This window comes from Silene latifolia, chromosome X (genome assembly GCF_048544455.1).
Source record: "Silene latifolia isolate original U9 population chromosome X, ASM4854445v1, whole genome shotgun sequence".
Classification (NCBI taxonomy): Eukaryota; Viridiplantae; Streptophyta; class Magnoliopsida; order Caryophyllales; family Caryophyllaceae; genus Silene; species Silene latifolia.
Window position 1 is genome coordinate 66,114,389 of NC_133537.1, and position 18,469 is coordinate 66,132,857.

General features: G+C 41.2%; 2 protein-coding genes across 8 annotated transcripts; both read left to right on the forward strand.

The window, feature by feature from the left end:
- Window positions 1-2: 2 nt before the first annotated feature.
- Window positions 3-1,178, forward strand: LOC141617509 (uncharacterized). The gene has a single exon (XM_074434707.1). It carries the CDS (start codon window positions 3-5, stop codon window positions 1,176-1,178), a length of 1,176 nt encoding a protein of 391 aa, XP_074290808.1.
- A 1,087-nt stretch (window positions 1,179-2,265) lies between these two features.
- LOC141621422 (uncharacterized) lies at window positions 2,266-4,720 on the forward strand. Of its 7 annotated transcripts, none has more exons than XR_012532314.1 (7): window positions 2,266-2,525; window positions 2,621-2,772; window positions 2,944-3,055; window positions 3,145-3,223; window positions 3,308-3,412; window positions 3,679-3,857; window positions 4,265-4,720. XR_012532314.1 is itself a non-coding variant. In XM_074437947.1 (6 exons), the coding sequence occupies exons 2-5, from the start codon at window positions 2,623-2,625 to the stop codon at window positions 3,366-3,368; spliced, it is 402 nt and encodes a 133-aa protein (XP_074294048.1). In that variant the 5' UTR covers window positions 2,266-2,474; window positions 2,581-2,622; the 3' UTR covers window positions 3,369-3,412; window positions 3,679-3,858. The 7 variants fall into 7 exon arrangements, 1 of the variants encoding a protein (XP_074294048.1); XR_012532313.1 differs by having other exon boundaries at window positions 2,266-2,474; window positions 2,581-2,772; XR_012532318.1 differs by having other exon boundaries at window positions 2,266-2,474; window positions 2,581-2,772; window positions 3,686-3,857.
- The last annotated feature ends 13,749 nt before the right edge of the window (window positions 4,721-18,469 follow it).

An 18,469-nucleotide genomic window follows, 5' to 3' on the forward strand; every position in this document is an offset into this window, starting at 1 on the left:
CTATGCCTCTTCTACAGTTGGCTTCGCGGAAAGAACTCAATGTTGACCAGCGGATTGCTTATAAGGCTATAATCCAACATGTAAAAACGCAGAAACCAGGTGCCTTTTTCATTGACGGCCCTGGTGGAACAGGGAAAACTTTCTTGTATGGAGCGTTATTTGCAAAGGTCAGATCAATGGGTAAAATATGCTTACCAACTGCTACTTCTGGGATTGCTGCTTCAAATTTGCCAACAGGAAGAACAACACACTCAAGGTTCAAAATTCCGCTGGATAGTGATGAATCACTGACTTGTGATGTCCCCAAACAGGGTGGATTAGCATGCTTAATAAGGGAGGCATCCCTGGTCATTTGGGATGAGGCATCCATGGCCAAAAAGGAAAATATAGAGGTTGTTAATATGCTGTTTCAAGATGTGTGCAGTAGTTCAGCACCGTTTGGGGCCAAGGTGATTGTTTTTAGCGGGGATTTTAGACAAGTACTTCCTGTCCTACCAAGGCGCACCCAACAAGAGGTCGTGGATGCAAGTATTGTAAGTTCGGCGCTTTGGCAGCACCTCACCAAATTTAGCTTAACTGAAAATATTAGAGTGAGGGCAGATCCAGAATTTGCACAGTTTCTGCTAAACTTGGGTAACGGGGATTTGCAGGCTACGGAGAGTGCCTTGGTGGACATTCATCAGAACTTGATATTAAAGACAAGTGATGAGGAACAACCAGAGCAAACACTGATTCGTACTGTGTTTCCAGAAATTAAGCAAGCCAATTTCAACCCAGATATTTTCACTGAAAGAGCTATACTCACCTCGCGTAACAGTGATGTAGATGCTATAAATAGTATGCTGATTGAGGAATTTCCAGGAGCGATACATATTTACAAGAGCTTTGATAGTGTGATAGATGACAATTCAAATGTGTATCCTGCTGAATTCCTAAACTCGTTGTGTCCTGCTGGAATGACACCACATGAGCTGATTGTAAAGGAGAATTCTCCAGTTATATTACTGAGAAACCTAGACTCTGCTACAGGCCTGTGCAATGGCACAAGGCTCATTTGCAAGCGCTTTTCCCCAAACGTGATTGAGTGCGAGATATCAACTGGTTTTTACACAGGAGAGCGAGTATTCCTGCCAAGAATTACTCTTAGGCCATCGAAAAGCTCAAAATGTTTCCGGTAAACTTCCAGAGAAAGCAATTTCCTATCAAGTTAAGCTTTGCGATGACGATTAATAAGGCTCAGGGTCAGACACTGAAGCGCGTTGGAATCTATCTGCCAAAACCATGTTTCTCCCATGGGCAGTTATACGTGGCTTTGTCACGTGCTCGCTCAGCTGCCGAATTGAAAGTCCTACACAATCCATGTGTTGCCCATGGTAGGGGAAATTTGGTTAAGAATGTGGTGTCCTTTGAAATGCTACGGCAGGCAGGTTTTAGAGGAATACAACTATTGCTTGTCGGAAATTGAGATAACTTATGTGGCTGCAAATATAGAGCTTTATAAATATGAAGCACTGACATCATGATTGTTTTTGGGAAGCCCATTCAAACAAATTTAGTTTTACCAATGTAGTTTAGAGCTGGTGCCCGCGTGTATGTAACAACTTCAACCGTTGTTGTTCTGCGTATGAGATGTTCTATTTTGCTTTCAGTGTTGGTTAGTCATATGGGTCATTGACCTCACTGATTTACCTACACAAATCAACATATAATTTACATCTTAAAGGCATGTTTAAAATGGTTAAATTGAGTGCCGATATAATTGACATCAATGCCGATGTGTTGCAGACATGAAGGGAGCGTTTCCACGAAATGGCTAACCTCGAAGAGAAGTATAATAATAATAATAATATTATTAATATTATTATTATTATTAATAATAATAATATTAATAACGCAGTATAGTGGTTCTGGTTTTTCGTGGGACCGAATTACAAAACAACATTCCCATGATACCAAACTGATAATAGGGATCCTAGATTCCAAAAAAAAAAAGCAAAAAGAGGGAAACCATTAATGCATTTTTCAAGACGGATGGAAAATCATTTACAAGGTTGGTTACATGTGGGATCGGGGTCCCTATAGCAAAAAAAGTTGGGTTAGAAATCGCAGCGGTTTAAAATTCAGAATATACTTCTATCGCATGTGGCCCAAATAAAGTGGGTGACAAGGAAAGCAAAGTAAGTTTAGGTCCACAACAAGTTGAGTGTACTTAGTATAGAAAATAGAGGCTACATTTGAAAGGATTACTAGATAAGGTGTCCTTGGTAATCTAAATTAGCAAGTAAAATCAGAGTATGGCATGGTAAAGATCACAGGACATAGTTGTGATGGTTGCCTACTAAACTTACAGCTCCTGAATGACCATACCTCAACAGCTATGAGCTAACTGTGTAAGCAAACTACACACCATTTTATGTATTTAAACAGAGCTTTCCAAAGGTAAACAACCCTACCAAAAAAGAAGAAGCAAAGGGGTATGCAATCAAAGTCTTTTACAATTCCTCACTAATATTTACAAGCTACAGGTTATTAGTTAAAGTTTAAAGAATTAAGGTGTATGTATAATGCTATTATATACAGGAGCTGCAAATCTCTGAATATACCGTGCATTCTGTAACAGCCATGAAACCTCGAAAGACACTTGTGAAGGATCTTAATGATAAGATTAGGCCACATTCTATTCGTCTTATGGTGATTGACAAGGGCAATACCCAAAATTCACCGAACAACAAGCAAATTCATTACCAAAGGATCGTTTTTCAGGACGAGGAGGTAACCCACAGTTTCAAAGCTATTTAGTATTCATGCCATGTGCTTTTATAGGTTAAATTATCCTTAGCTTTCGTTCCTTGGTAGCCCCCAAAAAACGGCCACATCCAATGTCTATTTACAGTGGTTTTCGCTTGCTACGTGGTTGGTTGATTCTTCTTATTGTCATTAAAGCAAGCAACGGCCTGGGCAGAGCTTACGACAAGAGACTTTGAACAGCTAACTGAAGTGGCCGAGTCCTTCCCAATCATTGGATTTACCTCCCTAAATCCGCCATACCATAAAGGTACACGTACCACAAATCATTGTACTCGGCATATATTGCAAACTATTTACATGTGATAATAATGCACTATCTCAAAACTGCTATGCTAGGGTTCTCTCTGTCCACCACCTCGTCAACATATGTCATGCTGAAATCGGCAGGAGACAAAGTGGATACACTGCGTGTTTGGTACGGCTACAATTTTCGATATCTTCACTGAATTTAAACAAGCTGAATACACCCATTTAAAGATGTACTTCAAAATGTATTCAGGCATGAGGCGAATGGGCTGGTAGTATCTGTTAAGCATTCTCAAGTGGTGGATGTCCAGTAACAGAACGGTTGACCACTACAATAAAGGAGTTGCGCCTGAAAAAGGTACGGGATAACCAATACTAAAAAACATTGATGGCATACAGTGTTTAGAGATCAACAGCACTGTTAGCTTCCACCTGTTAAACAGTTTCCATGGTCATTAAGAAGGCCAATGTAGTATGTAGAGTAATCTGTGTGGCGAGCATTGGAGAGTTTAAATTTACAGGAATTGAATGGATGTTTGTTGTTTCTTTCATCGGCTGTACGTTTATAACAGAATACACACTAATAATCAATTAATCTATTCTAACTTATTAACAAATTACTAGGCTGCAGATGTTTTACAAGAAGAGCGGTGTTGGCTTCATGTTTCAATTTCTGAGTTTGATCGCAAAGATGTAAGATTCTACCTCTGTTGTAGTCACTGTGGAACAAGCAGCAACAAAGAAAATGAGGCCATCTACAATTGTGGTGTATGCAAAAGGCATGGTGTCAACTGTGTTCCCGGGTGAGAATAAAATTTAACTGTTGTTCTTAGCCAAAGAACTACGGTTGTTCAGAAGCTTGGGTTTCACCGATTTAATTAAATTTAATGTGCATAGGATGAGCATTGGTTTTGAGGCTATTGACGAAACAGGATCTTTCATGTTCACTACATTTACAAATGATTCGGACAAACTTCTGAAAACAAAGACGGCAGACTTATACACAATGGATCTAGAGCTCAGTTAAATTTATAAACAACAATTTCAAGGTCTCCATGGTTAGCTATCTCTACAGCGTATAAGGAGCTGTGGAGATGACTAACTTAAGTTTTCAGAATTAGCTACAAATAGGTTATTACTAGGTCTTTGCTAAGGCTCATTATTTAGAAATCGGGTGTCTACAAGCTTATACATGACTACAAATTTACAGGAAAAGAAAGAATACCTACAGCGAGCTGAGGCTAGGATTCGGGCAGGCTCAATCTACATTCAAGTAGGCCCAGCACAATCTCTCTCAACGAATGGAGTACTCAAGTGGGTGCTCAAGCAGCTCTCACTCGAATAGACCACGCAGATCCAGAGCTGCCCACGGCTCATTTTGCAAGAAGGGATAAACGTCAATTCAAATACCTAATATTTTGTTATTTTCATGGCGCAAACATCATGTGTAATTTAAATAAAGGATACTTGACATAGGTATGAACAATTTAGGTGCATGGTCGCGGCAGCAGCTCACCTGTAATAAACTGTGGAGCAAATTAATAAGCTTAGGACTGGTGGCAGTTGTTAAAGGCACTAAATGGTCACAGCTACCCTTTATCGTTGTGTTTCGTAATTGACTGAGGATAATTTTAGCTGCGAAATGCTATTTGTAATTATTGGTGTTTACTGAGAGTCCTATCTTTTAGGGTACCTTTGGCCATCATATATGTTGCTCAACTCTACGCTTGTTGTCTTCGTTGCTATGATAAATTACCAATTGATAGTAATCAAACACCTTACTAAACATGCACTTTGGATTTTCGGAAATGGATATAACCACAGCTACAATGAATTCCGTCCTGCATAGCAACCTTTACAACTCAAGAATGGAGAGGCCAATGTTCAGGCACCGGTTACTAAACCATTTTTGAATTTGTCAGCATCCTAAACTTTTCTTAATTCAGCAAGGACGGTTATAGTTTTATGTATCATGTAATCTAAACAGGTTAGGGTATCTCCAACTGGTTAAAAAAAATTGTAACTAAACGTTTGAAATTAAGTGAGAGCTTAGTTAGATGGAAACTAGGGGCAACCAAATCTGCTAAAGCGTCCCACAAGGATCTGTAACAATTTGAAATTATATCAAAACAAATGAAGGGTTACCTCCTCAGTGACATGACAACACATTTCAAGGAGACCAAAGAAACAACAAATCAGGAGAAAGTATAAAATTTATGCTGAATCAACAGGTTGTAGCCATAGCCATGCTTCTGGAGCACCAAATATAAGGCAACGACTAAGTCATCCATCTTATAAACCAACATTAGAAGTCACCTAAGCAAATATAGCTTCAATCGTCTCCCTTCTATTCACACAATAGTTCATCATCTGCCATTGTAAATCCACCATGAAGCCTATAAGCAAGCTTGCCAAAGAACTTGCAAGTGAGCCTGGTCCATATTCTATTAAGGTTAAGGTGATCGATAAAAAAATTGTGCATAGCTCATTGGAAAATAAAGCACTGGACTATCAGGTTCTGACGTTTCAAGATAAAGGGGTAACGTTCAAAACTTTCATGTATAAGCTTGTAGTAAATGTTGAGGCTCTGCAAAATGTATACGTCAATATACTAAAAAATGGAAGAATATTCAACAGTCTTCAAACTACGCTTATCTTATGAAATAAAAGGCAACTGAATCATCATTGAATTAATCAACGATGTACATTCTGGTTTACTGGCTTCTCATTGTCGTAACTTTACCAGTTATTAATCTAAATAGTGCTACCTACGATTAAAGATTAATATTTAGGCCATATGTTATCAATACTGAAATGTAAACATCATTTGAGGTTGGATTCTCTAAAAGCTTCTTTGTTCTTCTTTGCTACCATGCTAAGCAGCTAATTGAATGTTTATTTCATAAACAATTTGTTACAGCATACATGTTATTCTAGGCTATCTTAAAAATTCTTGGTGGCTGAAATTTTCTACGAAAATAAATTAGGTTCCGAAAGTTGTAAGTTTTCCTTCTCGCGTCAAATTAAAAATAAGTGTATACCCATGAAAAAGTCATCAGTTAACTGCACCATCATGAGAAAATGCCATGTAAGCATACTTTATAGGACTTTAATCTGAACAACATATTTGCCATTATATGTAAAGAAGTAGATGAATTAATTACTATCTAATTTTCAAACAATGCCTATAGGGGGCGAAGCTGCACAGTGTACTGTTCAATGATTCGTTGGTGGAGTCTGAAGATAACATAGAGGATGCAATGGAGTACGAGATTACCAATGCGAAAGTGGAATTGATCAGGGATATGGACACCGAGAATACCGATGATCAAATGTACCGTCTGAATTTCAAAATTAATACCATTGTCGATTGTATTCCAATTCAGCCTAAATACATCTCAATTGCAACTATTCCATGGACAGTCTCACTTGGTGATAAATATGGTGAGCACTGATAAAATCAGCATCCAATTATTTTCCTGACAGATGTTTTGTAATTTTTACTCATCTGTAATTACAGGTTCTCAGCTATCAATTTTTGGATTGTAGATGTACTTGGAATTGTCATATACGTCGATCCAAAGTGCCAAATCACCAGGCCAAACGGCCAGGTTCGAGATATTTGTGAAGTTATCATTGTTGATCAAAGGTATATGACCCCATTCAGAGATTTATCTTAAAGTATAACGTTTCAAACTAGGGTTGTCTATATCAAGCAATACTTACTGCGTGTACCTTAATTAAGAAAACACTGGTGTGTTGTTTTCGTGTATAGCTCTAAACAGATCGTGATAGTAACAGCTTGGGAAGAACAAGCTATTGAAGAATGCCAACGCATACAGAACAATGCAGCATCCTTTCCTGTGATTGGGTTTACAGCCTTAAGGTCGGCTCACCGAAAAGGTACTTCCTATTGTAAGCTGAATACGCAGATTCCGCTCATCAGTTTATAATGCTCTTTCTTAAAAAACTGTCGGGTCTTATCTTATAGGGTTCTCACTTGCATTGACACCCAAGACATCCATAAGTGTTGAGCCAAAGGGCGAAGAGGCTGCTAAACTACGCGCTTGGTAAGAGTTCAATAAATCATGGCAACTACTTATCGTTTACATTCATATATCCTAAATCATTTTCATCTCAGGGGAGAAGAAAATCAAGATATGCTTGCTGATAAGAGCTACCAGGTCTTTCAGGTCCGGCATCCTGATAAGGGACAAACTAGGTGTCGTAAAAAGCTAGAATTAACCTACCAAATTAACAATTTATAAGCCAAACTACACTCTAGACTACTCTAAATGATAAAGTAATATAGTGCAAGTAAGGTAAATTCCAAGAGAAGGTCTTTTAAGCCTAAAAACTTGAAATGTAAACTATTCGACTACTAAAGACAAGATTATAAACAAACAAATAGTTATTCACAATAGCAAACAATAGAGACATGAAAAAGGGGGGTTTTGAGTTGATTGGTGACATGAAAACAAGGTAAAATTTGCAATATTTGTCTAAGAAGCAATATAACAAACACTTGGTGAGTAAGATGATTCAATAATTAAAAGAAACTTGGTGCAATTCTTCCTTTGTAACCAACAATGGTAAAGTTTAACTCTTTAACAACTCTCCTCTTAATTTCTACCCAATACTTTCAAGTCAAGATGATAACATACACAAATTAAACCATCTATGTATATTCTTCAAGTTTAACCAACAATTCATTAAACCATGAGTGCAAGTTAAGCATGAGCATTAAAGATAAGCCAAGACAAGAAGCTAAGATCAATTCTCACAAGATTAAACCATACAAATGAGAAAAGACATGAAATTTCCTACTTTTTGCATGAATCCTTTAAACCAATTCAACATACAACAAGTTTGCTCCAAACAATCCTAGACAAATTAAACAATTTCTCTAGAATTTGCAATAGTTGAACAAATAAGAAGCATGGATGGCCAACCCAAACATAAATTCATTCAACATGAAGATTAAGCATAAGGAAAGATCATTAGATAAATAAAAGGAGATTAAAAGAGTCTTACAATACCAAAGTTGGAGACTTTGGATGAATTACACCAAGAAAGGAAGGATTTAGCCTTCCATAGTCTTCAAAACCCAAAGAAATAAAGAAAGATTACAACTTTGCATAAAAAATAAAGTGTTCTTCTACTACAAGTTTCTAGAGATTATTCAATAATTAGATGATAACTAGGTCTTCAAACATGAGGGGTATATATATGGGTGCACTCCCTTCTAGGTTAAAAACCTCAAAACAAGCCCAAAAACACGGAATGTTCACTTAAGCCCGTGTTTAAAAACAGATTTGCGCAGCTCCTCTCGAAGTCGGCGCAGTAGTCGCGATCCTGCGCGCAGTGCGCAATTCTTGGCGCAGTGCGCCCATTTAAGCTCGGGAGTCAGCTTCAACTTCTCAAGTCTTTCTTCCTTCTTTACTTTCCAAGCTTCACTCCTACTTCTTCCAGCTGGTTTCTAGGCTACATGGGAGCTCCTTGCTGCTTGTATTAACCTTTGAAAGGGTGCTCTATGCCTCTCGGGTTCCATTCATGAAGATCAATCGTTCAACCGAGGTGAATTACACAAGTTCAACCACATCAACCTCTATGCCAAGTGCTAGGAAAAACATACTAAAAGACCCATATTAAAAGACACGAGTGCGATAAAATCACCCGCTTAGACCGACACAAAAGGTTACTATCAAACTCCCCCACACTTAGACTTTTGCTAGTCCCGAGCAAAACCCGAAACAAGCAATCACGAAGTCTACAAGAGAGTGTAGGAGTGAATGACCACTCTTCCCTTACCACAACCTTCTTATATCTCCCTCTTTGACAACCACCTATGAAAGAAAAAATAAATAAAGACTCAAAGCTGACACACACTCTCTCTTCTCTCACGCGCCCTCCTTATGTCATCCCTCTTAACAAGACACAACACACCTCCTTCTCCGACTCATCACGCAACTCCACCCTTCTTATATCGCCCAAAGAGTAATGGTCACTCTTGCCTTATCCCAAGGCAATAGCAAAGTGACCCACACATCCTCCTATCGATCACAAATCATCACTACTTATAACACCCCCTTATCACTCCATATAAAAGTAAGATCATGCTACTTGGTTGGCCAAACACCCTTAAGAATCAACAACTCAAGTAGCCAATCGGAAAATCCACCAATTTGAAAAAAAATTTGTGACACAAAAGAAAATTAAGTCCTAGAACTAGCCTCCTTCCTTGACCCTCCTTATCACTCCCTTCTTGTCCCTCCATCTTTTTGGTGTTGCATTTTTCAATTTTTCGATTTTTTTGTTTGAAAATCCCTCATTTTGCCTAAGGTGCCCTTTCGGGTTTTCACCTTAGCTTTTTCCTTTCCTCTCATCGGTGGCTCGCAACTCGATTCTTCATTTTGCCCGGAATGCCCTTTCGGGTTTTCATTCCGTCCTCGGCCACCTTTCCCAATCTTGCCTAGGCGCCCACCCTTGTGGGTTTTCACCTAGCCGGGATTTTCAATTTTTTTTTTTTTTTAACATACATTCAATGGAAAGAAATGTACATATATTACAATTTCAATCATCTTACTCCCCCACACTTAGATTCCACATTGTCCTCAATGTGGAGGAGTACCCTCATCCTCTCAAAGTTGGTAGTTGGAGGGACCCGAGCCTTCCCCTTGCTCATATGTCCCTTGATCTCTTCTTCTTCTTCCTCTTGCTTGCCTCACTCTCTTGGCCCTCTCATAGGCCTCCTCAACTTGTGGCTCCGAGATGGTTGGTTGGTAGGTGGGGTCATTTGGATGGAGGGTCATGCCGAAAAGGCCACGGATAAGCCCAAAAGAATCCTCATGAGCTTGAGCATCTTCATAAGAGTCTTCAACATATTGGTGGTGCCGCTCATTTTGCACCCCGAATTGTTGAGTCACTTGCTCTCTCCATTCATTTTGGGCCTTCCACATGGCTTGTTGCTCTTCCATGTACTTGGCTTGTTGTTGTTGCCAAGCATAGGCCTCATCTTGCCTCTTAGCCATCTCTTGAAGCATCTTCATTTGGGCTCTTTCGGCCTCCGCACTCAACTTTTGGTGCTCCATACTAGCGACCCTCCATTGATCCAAACTCTCAAGCCGTGGCGTTTGTTGTTGTTGCCATGCATGAGAGCTATCAACTCTCCCACTAATTGCCTCCAAAGTCCCCCGGGTCTCCGTGAAGTAATTAAACATTTGTTGTTGCCATGGGGCGATTGGTGGAGTAGAGCTTGTCCCCGCCTCAAACATTGGTGTGTCATGGATGGGCGGGTCACGCTCTATGTTCCGAATCTCCCTCTCTTCTTCACTATCAAGGTGAACAACCGGGGGTGGCTCGACCCTTCTCCGTTGTGCCGCTCTTTGCTCCGGCGTGTCGGGCGGGCAAAAGAAATGAATGGCACGGGTACCATGAGGAATTGGGCCATTCTTTGGTAGAACCATGTAGGGAGCTTTCCCCACTCCCAACCAATTGCATTGAAAATTTTGTTTATCTAAGACCTTGATCATATGTGTCTCCTCAAGGCCATGGGTGTTATAAAAATGATTTCCCCAAACGGGGAGTTGGTCATCCGATGTTGAGCCCACAAATTTCTCTACAAAAAGGGTGATTAAACCCCCACCATTTATGTTACCTCCCCTCCTCTTCTTATGTTTCAAACAAGAATCAACAAATAGCCTAGCCCAATCCGGCACACCACTCCCCTCCGGGAGCATAGCCCAAATGCACTCCCTCACTGCATCGCTAACTTTTGTTGACTCCCCCATGGAGAAGAACCAACAAGCCAAACATCTTGTCAAAAGGCGGATTGCGGGATTGGTGATGGCGGAAAGCTTGTATTGTGATCTTGAGCTTCCCTTCCCGTGAGGTGACACCACACCTCATTAAGCTTGCCCTTGGGTGGGTTGACCGGGGAGGGCGGTTTTGTGATTCTCAAAATATCTCTTACCTCATCAAAAGAAATCGAATGCCACACTTTATGAAGACGGAAATTCACTCTCTCATTCGCCCCCTCCCCCGTTTTGGAGATGGTGGACAAGAATTCATAAGTAAAAGAGCGGTAGGTGTCATCATGAAGGTCCATGTATTGCTCTAATCTTACCCGACTCAAGAGTTGAAAAGTGATTTCCTCTATTCCTAGTTCTTGAAGAGTGTCACGGTGGAGGAATTTGGTGATGGGGACGGGGTTTTCTTTTTCAAGTTTTGCAAAGATTTTCTTTTGTTCCGCATTTAGACCCTCATTCCCGTTAAACACCTTGGGGTTAATTCCCTCCCCTTGTTGAGCTTTCCTCTTACCGAAAACCATGGTTCCTAGCAAGCAAGAGCACCAAAAGACCAACAAAAACACTCAAAACAGTTTTGCTCTCGTTGAGGCAATTCAACAAACACCTTCAAGGCACAAATTCAAGAAGGTGGGATTAAGTGATGTTTGTTGAATACCTCTCCCCTTTCTCAGAAAACAAGTTTATCCCAGCAATTAAAGACAACAATCAATCAAAGTTATCCAAAAATTCAATGTAAAAACACCAAATCCCGGATTAAAGCAAAGTAAGTAAAGCAAAAGATTGGAAAAGTTGTTATACCTCCCCGAGTCCACTTAAAATGCTAGTTGATTGAAGTATAATGCTAAAAACCCTTCTAAGAATGCTCCAATTACCCAGAACTCTCTTGAAACGAACTTGAATCCACAATTTGCAAGGTTAGGGTTTGGGATAAAATTGGGGAAAATCAGAAATTTGAAAGGTAAAGTGAGTATTTGAGTTGTTGGGTTTGGGTTGAGAGGTGATTGTGATGAAAGGAAGGAGTTTGTTGAAGGTTTGATGGTGGATTTTGATGAAGGTGATGAAGTTTGAGTTGGGAAATTGGGAGTTGAAGGTATAAGGTGTCGAAAGAAATGAAGGAAAATGGATTTTTGGTTTGTAAAAAGCTCCTTCTAAATCCCGTGGCTGCTACCTGCGCAGGCTGCGCATTTCAACTGCGCAGGCTGCGCTTTTTGGCGCAGGCTGCGCTTCCTGGCGGGTTGTCGAGTAAAAAGCTTGCCATCAACTTTTTCTTTGTGGGGATTCTTGGCCTTCCTTTGGTACTTTTCCTTCATTTGACTCGTCTAGATGGTGTCCCGAGTCATTTCACTTCCCAATACGACTTGGGCACGCTTCCCAAGGAGCTTCATCCTACGTCCTTCAAACACTTCAACAAACTTTCAAAAGAATCCATAATGCATGCTTCTAAAACGCGTTAAGAGTAAATAAATTGACAAGAAAGCGGTAAATTCTATGCTACAAAGAGGGAATATTTACAAAAGTTGCCGTATGTTTAACTTCGATGGCTCGACAAAGTGCTTCCCACGCTTAAGCTTGGTAAACGGGGTCTTCCAAGGTGACTTGTTCAACAATTTGTGCTTCCATGCCTTCATGATACTCTTTAAGCCGTTGACCATTCACCTTGATTGTCTTTCCCGTGCTCGGGTTCTCAACTTCGACCGCTCCATGAGGATGGACCTTGCTCACAATGAACGGTCCAACCCATCTTGATCTTAGCTTCCCGGAGAACAACTTTAACCGATTTTGGAACACAAGAACTTTGGTGCCTTCTTTGAAAACCCGTCGACTTATCATTCGATCATGCCATATTCTAGCTTTCTCTTTGTATATGGCGGCATTATCATAAGAGTCAAGACGGATTTATTCAATTTCTTGAAGTTGAAGCTTCCGATGGAGCCCCGCATCATCAATGCTTTGGTTGAAGGATTTGATGGCCCAATAGGCCCTATGCTCCACTTCCAAAGGAAGGTGACATGCCTTCCCATAAATGAGTCGGTATGGGGACATACCAATGCGTGTCTTATAGGCGGTGCGGTATGCCCAAAGAGCATCATTCAACCTTTGACTCCAATCTTTCCTATCGGGGTTCACAGTTTTTTGTAAGATGCTCTTGATCTCCCGATTGGAAACTTCCGCTTGCCCATTGGTTTGTGGGTGATAGGCGCTGGAAACTTTGTGCACGACCCCGTACCTCTTTAGCAATCCCTCCAAAATCCTATTGCAAAAATGAGTCCCCCGGTCACTTATCAACGCCCTAGGATAGCCGAACCTTGAGAAAATGTTATTGTGAACAAAGCTAGAAACCGTCCTTGCGTCATCATTCCGAGTGGGTATAGCCTCGACCCATTTTGAGACGTAGTCCACCGCTAAAAGGATGTAAAGATACCCATCCGACTTGGGGAATGGACCCATGAATTCTATCCCCCACACATCGAAAATCTCCAAATAGAGCATTGGTTGTTGGGGCATTTCGTTTCGTCGCGATATGTTGCCAACCCGTTGGCATTTGTCACAAGTGTTGACGAAAACGTGAGCATCTTTAAACAATTTGGGCCAATAGAACCCGCACTCAAGGATTTTACGTGCCGTTCTATGAGGCCCAAAGTGACCCCCACAAGCGTACTCATGACAATGTTTTAGGATGGATGGGATTTCTACATCCGGAACACAACGTCAGATGACTTGGTCTTGACACATTTTCCATAGATACGGCTCATCCCATATATAGAATCTAGAATCGGACTTGATCTTGTTCCTTTGACTAGATGAAAGTGAGGTGGGAAACTTCTTGGTGACCATGTAATTGACAAGGTTGGCATACCAAGGCTCAACGGCCTTTATGGAATAAAGGGATTCATGTGGTAAGCTACCGTCAACTACCCCCATAGTCTTCACGAGATCTTCATTGATGTGAAGCCTACTCAAATGGTCGGCCACCACATTAGCACTCCCTTGCTTGTCCTTGATCTCTATGTCAAACTCGCTCAACAAAAGCACCCATCTCATGAGCCTTGCCTTGGTGTCTTTCTTGTCTACAAGTTGCCTTATAGACTTGTGATCGGTATAGATGATGACCTTTGCACCCAAGAGATAGGCCCGGAATTTTTCAATGGCATAAACCACCGCTAAAAATTCCTTTTCCGTGACGGTTTAGTTTCGTTGAGCATCATTCAAGAGTGAAGAAGCATATTGGATCACATGTGAAGCTTTGTCATCTTTTTGCCCCAATACGGCTCCAATGGCAAAATCGCTTGCATCGGTCATGATCTCAAAAGGTCGATCCCACTTGGGTGCTTGAATGATTGGGGCCGATATAAGTCTCTCCTTCAACAAGTCAAATGCTTCCCTACAATGATCATCAAACACGAACTCCACATCCTTGTGCAAAAGTTTGCACAAGGGGTTAGCTATTTTGGAGAAGTCCTTAATAAACCTTCGATAAAAACCCGCGTGTCCTAAGAACGACCTCACGTCTCGAGTATTAGATGGATACGGTAAGGTTTTAATCACATCCACCTTGGCCGTATCCATCTCAATCCCTCTTTTCGACACTATGTGCCCTAACACGATTCCACTACTCACCATTAAGTGACACTTTTCAGAATTTAAAACGAGGTGAGAGTCTATGCACCGTGATAGGACCATAGCGAGATGGTCTAGACACGAGTCAAATGAGTCCCCATGGATGGTGAAGTCATCCATGAAGACTTCCAAAATGCGCTCCACATAGTCCGAGAAAATGCTCATCATGCATCGTTGGAAAGTGTCGGGGGCATTGCACAATCCAAAGGGCATGCGGCGGTAAGCATAAGTACCAAATGGGCAAGTAAAGGTTGTTTTGGATTGATCCTCCGGGTGAATGGGGATTTGAAAATACCCGGAATATCCATCCAAAAAACAATAGTACTCTTTCCCACCTAACCTCTCTAGCATTTGATCTAGAAAGGGTAGGGGGAAATGGTCCTTCCAAGTGACTTGGTTGAGGCGGCGATAATCAATACACACCCTCCATCCCGTTTGCAAACGGGTGGGGATCAATGCCCCTTGAGTGTTTTTGACTACCGTCCCTCCCTTCTTTGGCACAACTTGAGTAGGACTTACCCATTGGGAGTCACTAATTGGAAAGATAATACCCATTTGAAGAAGTTTGATAACTTCTTCCTTGACAACTTCCATCATAGGTGGATTAAGCCTCCGTTGTGGTTGCCGGACGGGTTTTGCATCCTTTTCCAATCGAATTTTGTGCATGCAAGTACTTGGGCTTATCCCCTTGATATCCGCGATGCTCCATCCAAATGCTTCTTTGTACTTATGCAAAACATCCACCAATCTCCTTTCTTGATCACCCTCAAGTTGGTTTGAAATTATAAGGGGTAGAGTGTTATTTGCCCCAAGAAAGACATATTTCAAATGGTCGGGGAGTGGTTTTAGATCGGGGGTGGGTGGCTTAATGATGGATGGAAGTGGTCTTTTAAGGGAAGCCTCTAGAGGAAGAAATTTAGCTCGATAATCATAAGAGGAAGAAGAAAAACAATCTTTGGTGGAGCTGGGAACTACGCAGGCTGCGCTGGTGAGCTGCGCAGGCTGCGCTGTGGTGCGCAGGCTGCGCCCTGGCTCGGGATTTCCTCCTCAATTTCCCTCATTTCGTTTTCTTCCTTTGATTCTTCTAGTGGCTCTTCTTTTTCCAATGCTTCTATATTTTCCTGCACATCATGAGACAACAAAAACCGCAATCCTTCCTTCTCGACATTGTTAGTGAGGGCTACCTCGAGTGGGTCCCTTTGACTAATTTGGTAAACTCGATTTGCCAATTGTTCAATTTTATCAAGAAAGTAACAACAACTCAAATCATCGGTCTTTTTCATCGTCTCATACACATTGTATTTCAAAACTTTCCCTTCAAATTCCATGGTCAAAGTTCCATCATACATGTCAAGCTTGGTATTGGATGTTCTCATGAAAGGCCTCCCTAACAAGAGGGGTGTAGCCTTAGAGTCCGGTTCCATGTCCAAAACAAAAAAGTCGACCGGAAATATGAAGCTATCAACTTCTACCAACACATTCTCTACAAGACCCTTATGGTGAATTGTGGAACGATCCGCCAATTGAATCACAACATTGGTCCTAGACAAGGGAGGTAATTCTAAGGTCTCATAAATGGAATAAGGCATGACATTAATAGAGGACCCCGAGTCTAGCATAGCTCTAGCAAAGGCTTTGCCTCCAATTGAGCACGGTATAGTTAGCATGCCCGAATCATCGCACTTTTTGGGAAGATTTTGTTTGAAAATTGCCGAGACATGCCTACTAACCGTGACTCTTTCAACTCCTTTCCTTGGCTTCCATTTAGGGGTGCAAAGTTCTTTGAGAAACTTTGCATACCTAGGAACGGTGTTAATGATAGTAAAAAGAGGGATGTTGACCTCACATTTCTTAAAAGTCTCATAAAGATCGGTGTCTTTATCAAACTTCTTGGGACTTGTGAGGGCACTAGGAAATGGTACCTCCGGTTCATACTCTTGTTCAATCTCTTTGAGTTGATCCTTTTTGTTGGTGCTTCCCTCCTTTCCCTTGTCAATGCTCCAAGGACTCTTTTCTTTTTCCTCATTAGCTTTTGAAGATGATCCTTTCTCTTGTTCAACCACAAGCTCTTCTTCAATTTGCTCTTCAATGTCAATAACCCTTTCTTGTGACTTGCCCCTTCTCTTCTTCTTGGGAGGGGATTCTAAGGTTCTCCCCTTCCTCAATGTCATGGCACTAGCATTTTCTCTAGGAGAAAATGTAGTGGAGGGACTAGAAGTTGAGGTTCTTTGATTCTTCTTGGCAAGTTCTTGAGCAATTTGGCCAAGTTGGACTTCAAGGTTGGCAACCTTGGCATCACTAACATTCTTGTCGGCATCAATTTTGTCAAGCCTCTTGTTCGTTTTGACTTGCTCTTGCAAAATGGTCTTAAGCAAGTCTTGAACACTTGGTTCCTTTTGAGAGTTGTTGTTGTTACCTTGATTGCCAAATTGGGATGATTGACCTTGGTTTTGGTTTCTACCTTGGTTGTTGAAATTCCCATTACTATTTCCTTCTTGATTGAAATTCCCATTCCTATTCCCTTGAGAGTTTGAACCTTGACCTTGTCGGGAATTTTGGTCCCTCAAGTGGTTGAATTGACCATTCACAAAACTCTTTGAGGTGTCACCACCCCAACCAAGTCTAGGATTGTCTCTACTCCCAACATTGTAAGTATTGCCACTAGGGTCATAATTGTAGTATCCTCCCTCTTGAGGATTCCTAGCATTGTAATTCCCATACCCCATTGCACTCACATTCTCCACTTCAATTCCTTCTTCAATCATGATGGGGCAATTTTCCTCCAAATGAGGACCTTGACAATAGTTGCATTCTACTTGATTTCCCTTTCCCCCATTCTTGTTTGGAGTGTTGCCCATCATATTCTTCACTAAGTGAGTCAAATCATTCACACTTTGCTCAAGGTTTTGATTGGATGAAGAAGAAGTTCCCATTGAAGAAGTATTCCTTGTTCCCCTTTGAGTTCTTCCATAATTCCTTGTAGTAGATGCAAGTCTCTCAATGATTTCCTTGGCCTCCACTATGGAAAAATTCTCCAAACCTCCTCCGGTAGCGGAATTGACCATTCTTTGATCATCTTGGCCCAACCCTTCATAAAAGTTCACAAGGAGATCATCATCACTCAACCCATGGTATGGGCATTGGGCTACCAACTTCTTGAACCTCTCCCAATACTCATACATAGTCTCCCCATTGTCTTGCTCTATTGTAGTAATGGCCTTCTTGGCACGGTTGTGACGGGCATCGGGGTAGTACTTATCAAGAAAATCCGCCTTCATTGCTTTCCAAGTTGTTATAGATCCCGGTTCAAGATAGAAGAGCCAATCTTTGGCCGAATCCAACAAAGAGAATGGAAAGGCCCGTAGTTTAAATTGATCCTCCGTCACCCCATTCGGAATTGCACCTTCACACATCATGTGAAATTCCGAAAGGTGACGGTTTGGGTCATTCCCCGCATGGCCATGGAACTTAGGCAAGTTATGGATAAAAAAGCCTTTGAGTTCGAAATTAGCATTGGCTCCAAGAGGGGGATATGTGATACACAAGGGTTGCTCATCATAATTCCTTACTCGTATCTCCCGGATGGTTCTTGTGTCATTCGCCATATGGGGATACTCTACTTCAATCGGATTGACCTCAATAGGTTCTTCTAAAGGTGCTTCTAAAGGTGCTTCTTCTACTCTATGTTCTCTTTGTGCTCTTTGGTACCAAGGGTTAGTGAATAACCACGAATATGCTCCAAAAGCGTCTTCTTCCACGGGGGTTGATTCACCGTGTTGTGGAGAACTAAACATAAACCTTCGCACTACACACACAAGTTAGAACTTCCAATTACTTCTAACAACAAGAGGAGTAATAAAACAACTAAGCATAAATTCACAAACTCAAGTTCTAGCTATGTTGCCCTTCCCTGGCAATGGCGCCAAAATTTGATAAGGGACAAACTAGGTGTCGTAAAAAGCTAGAATTAACCTACCAAATTAACAATT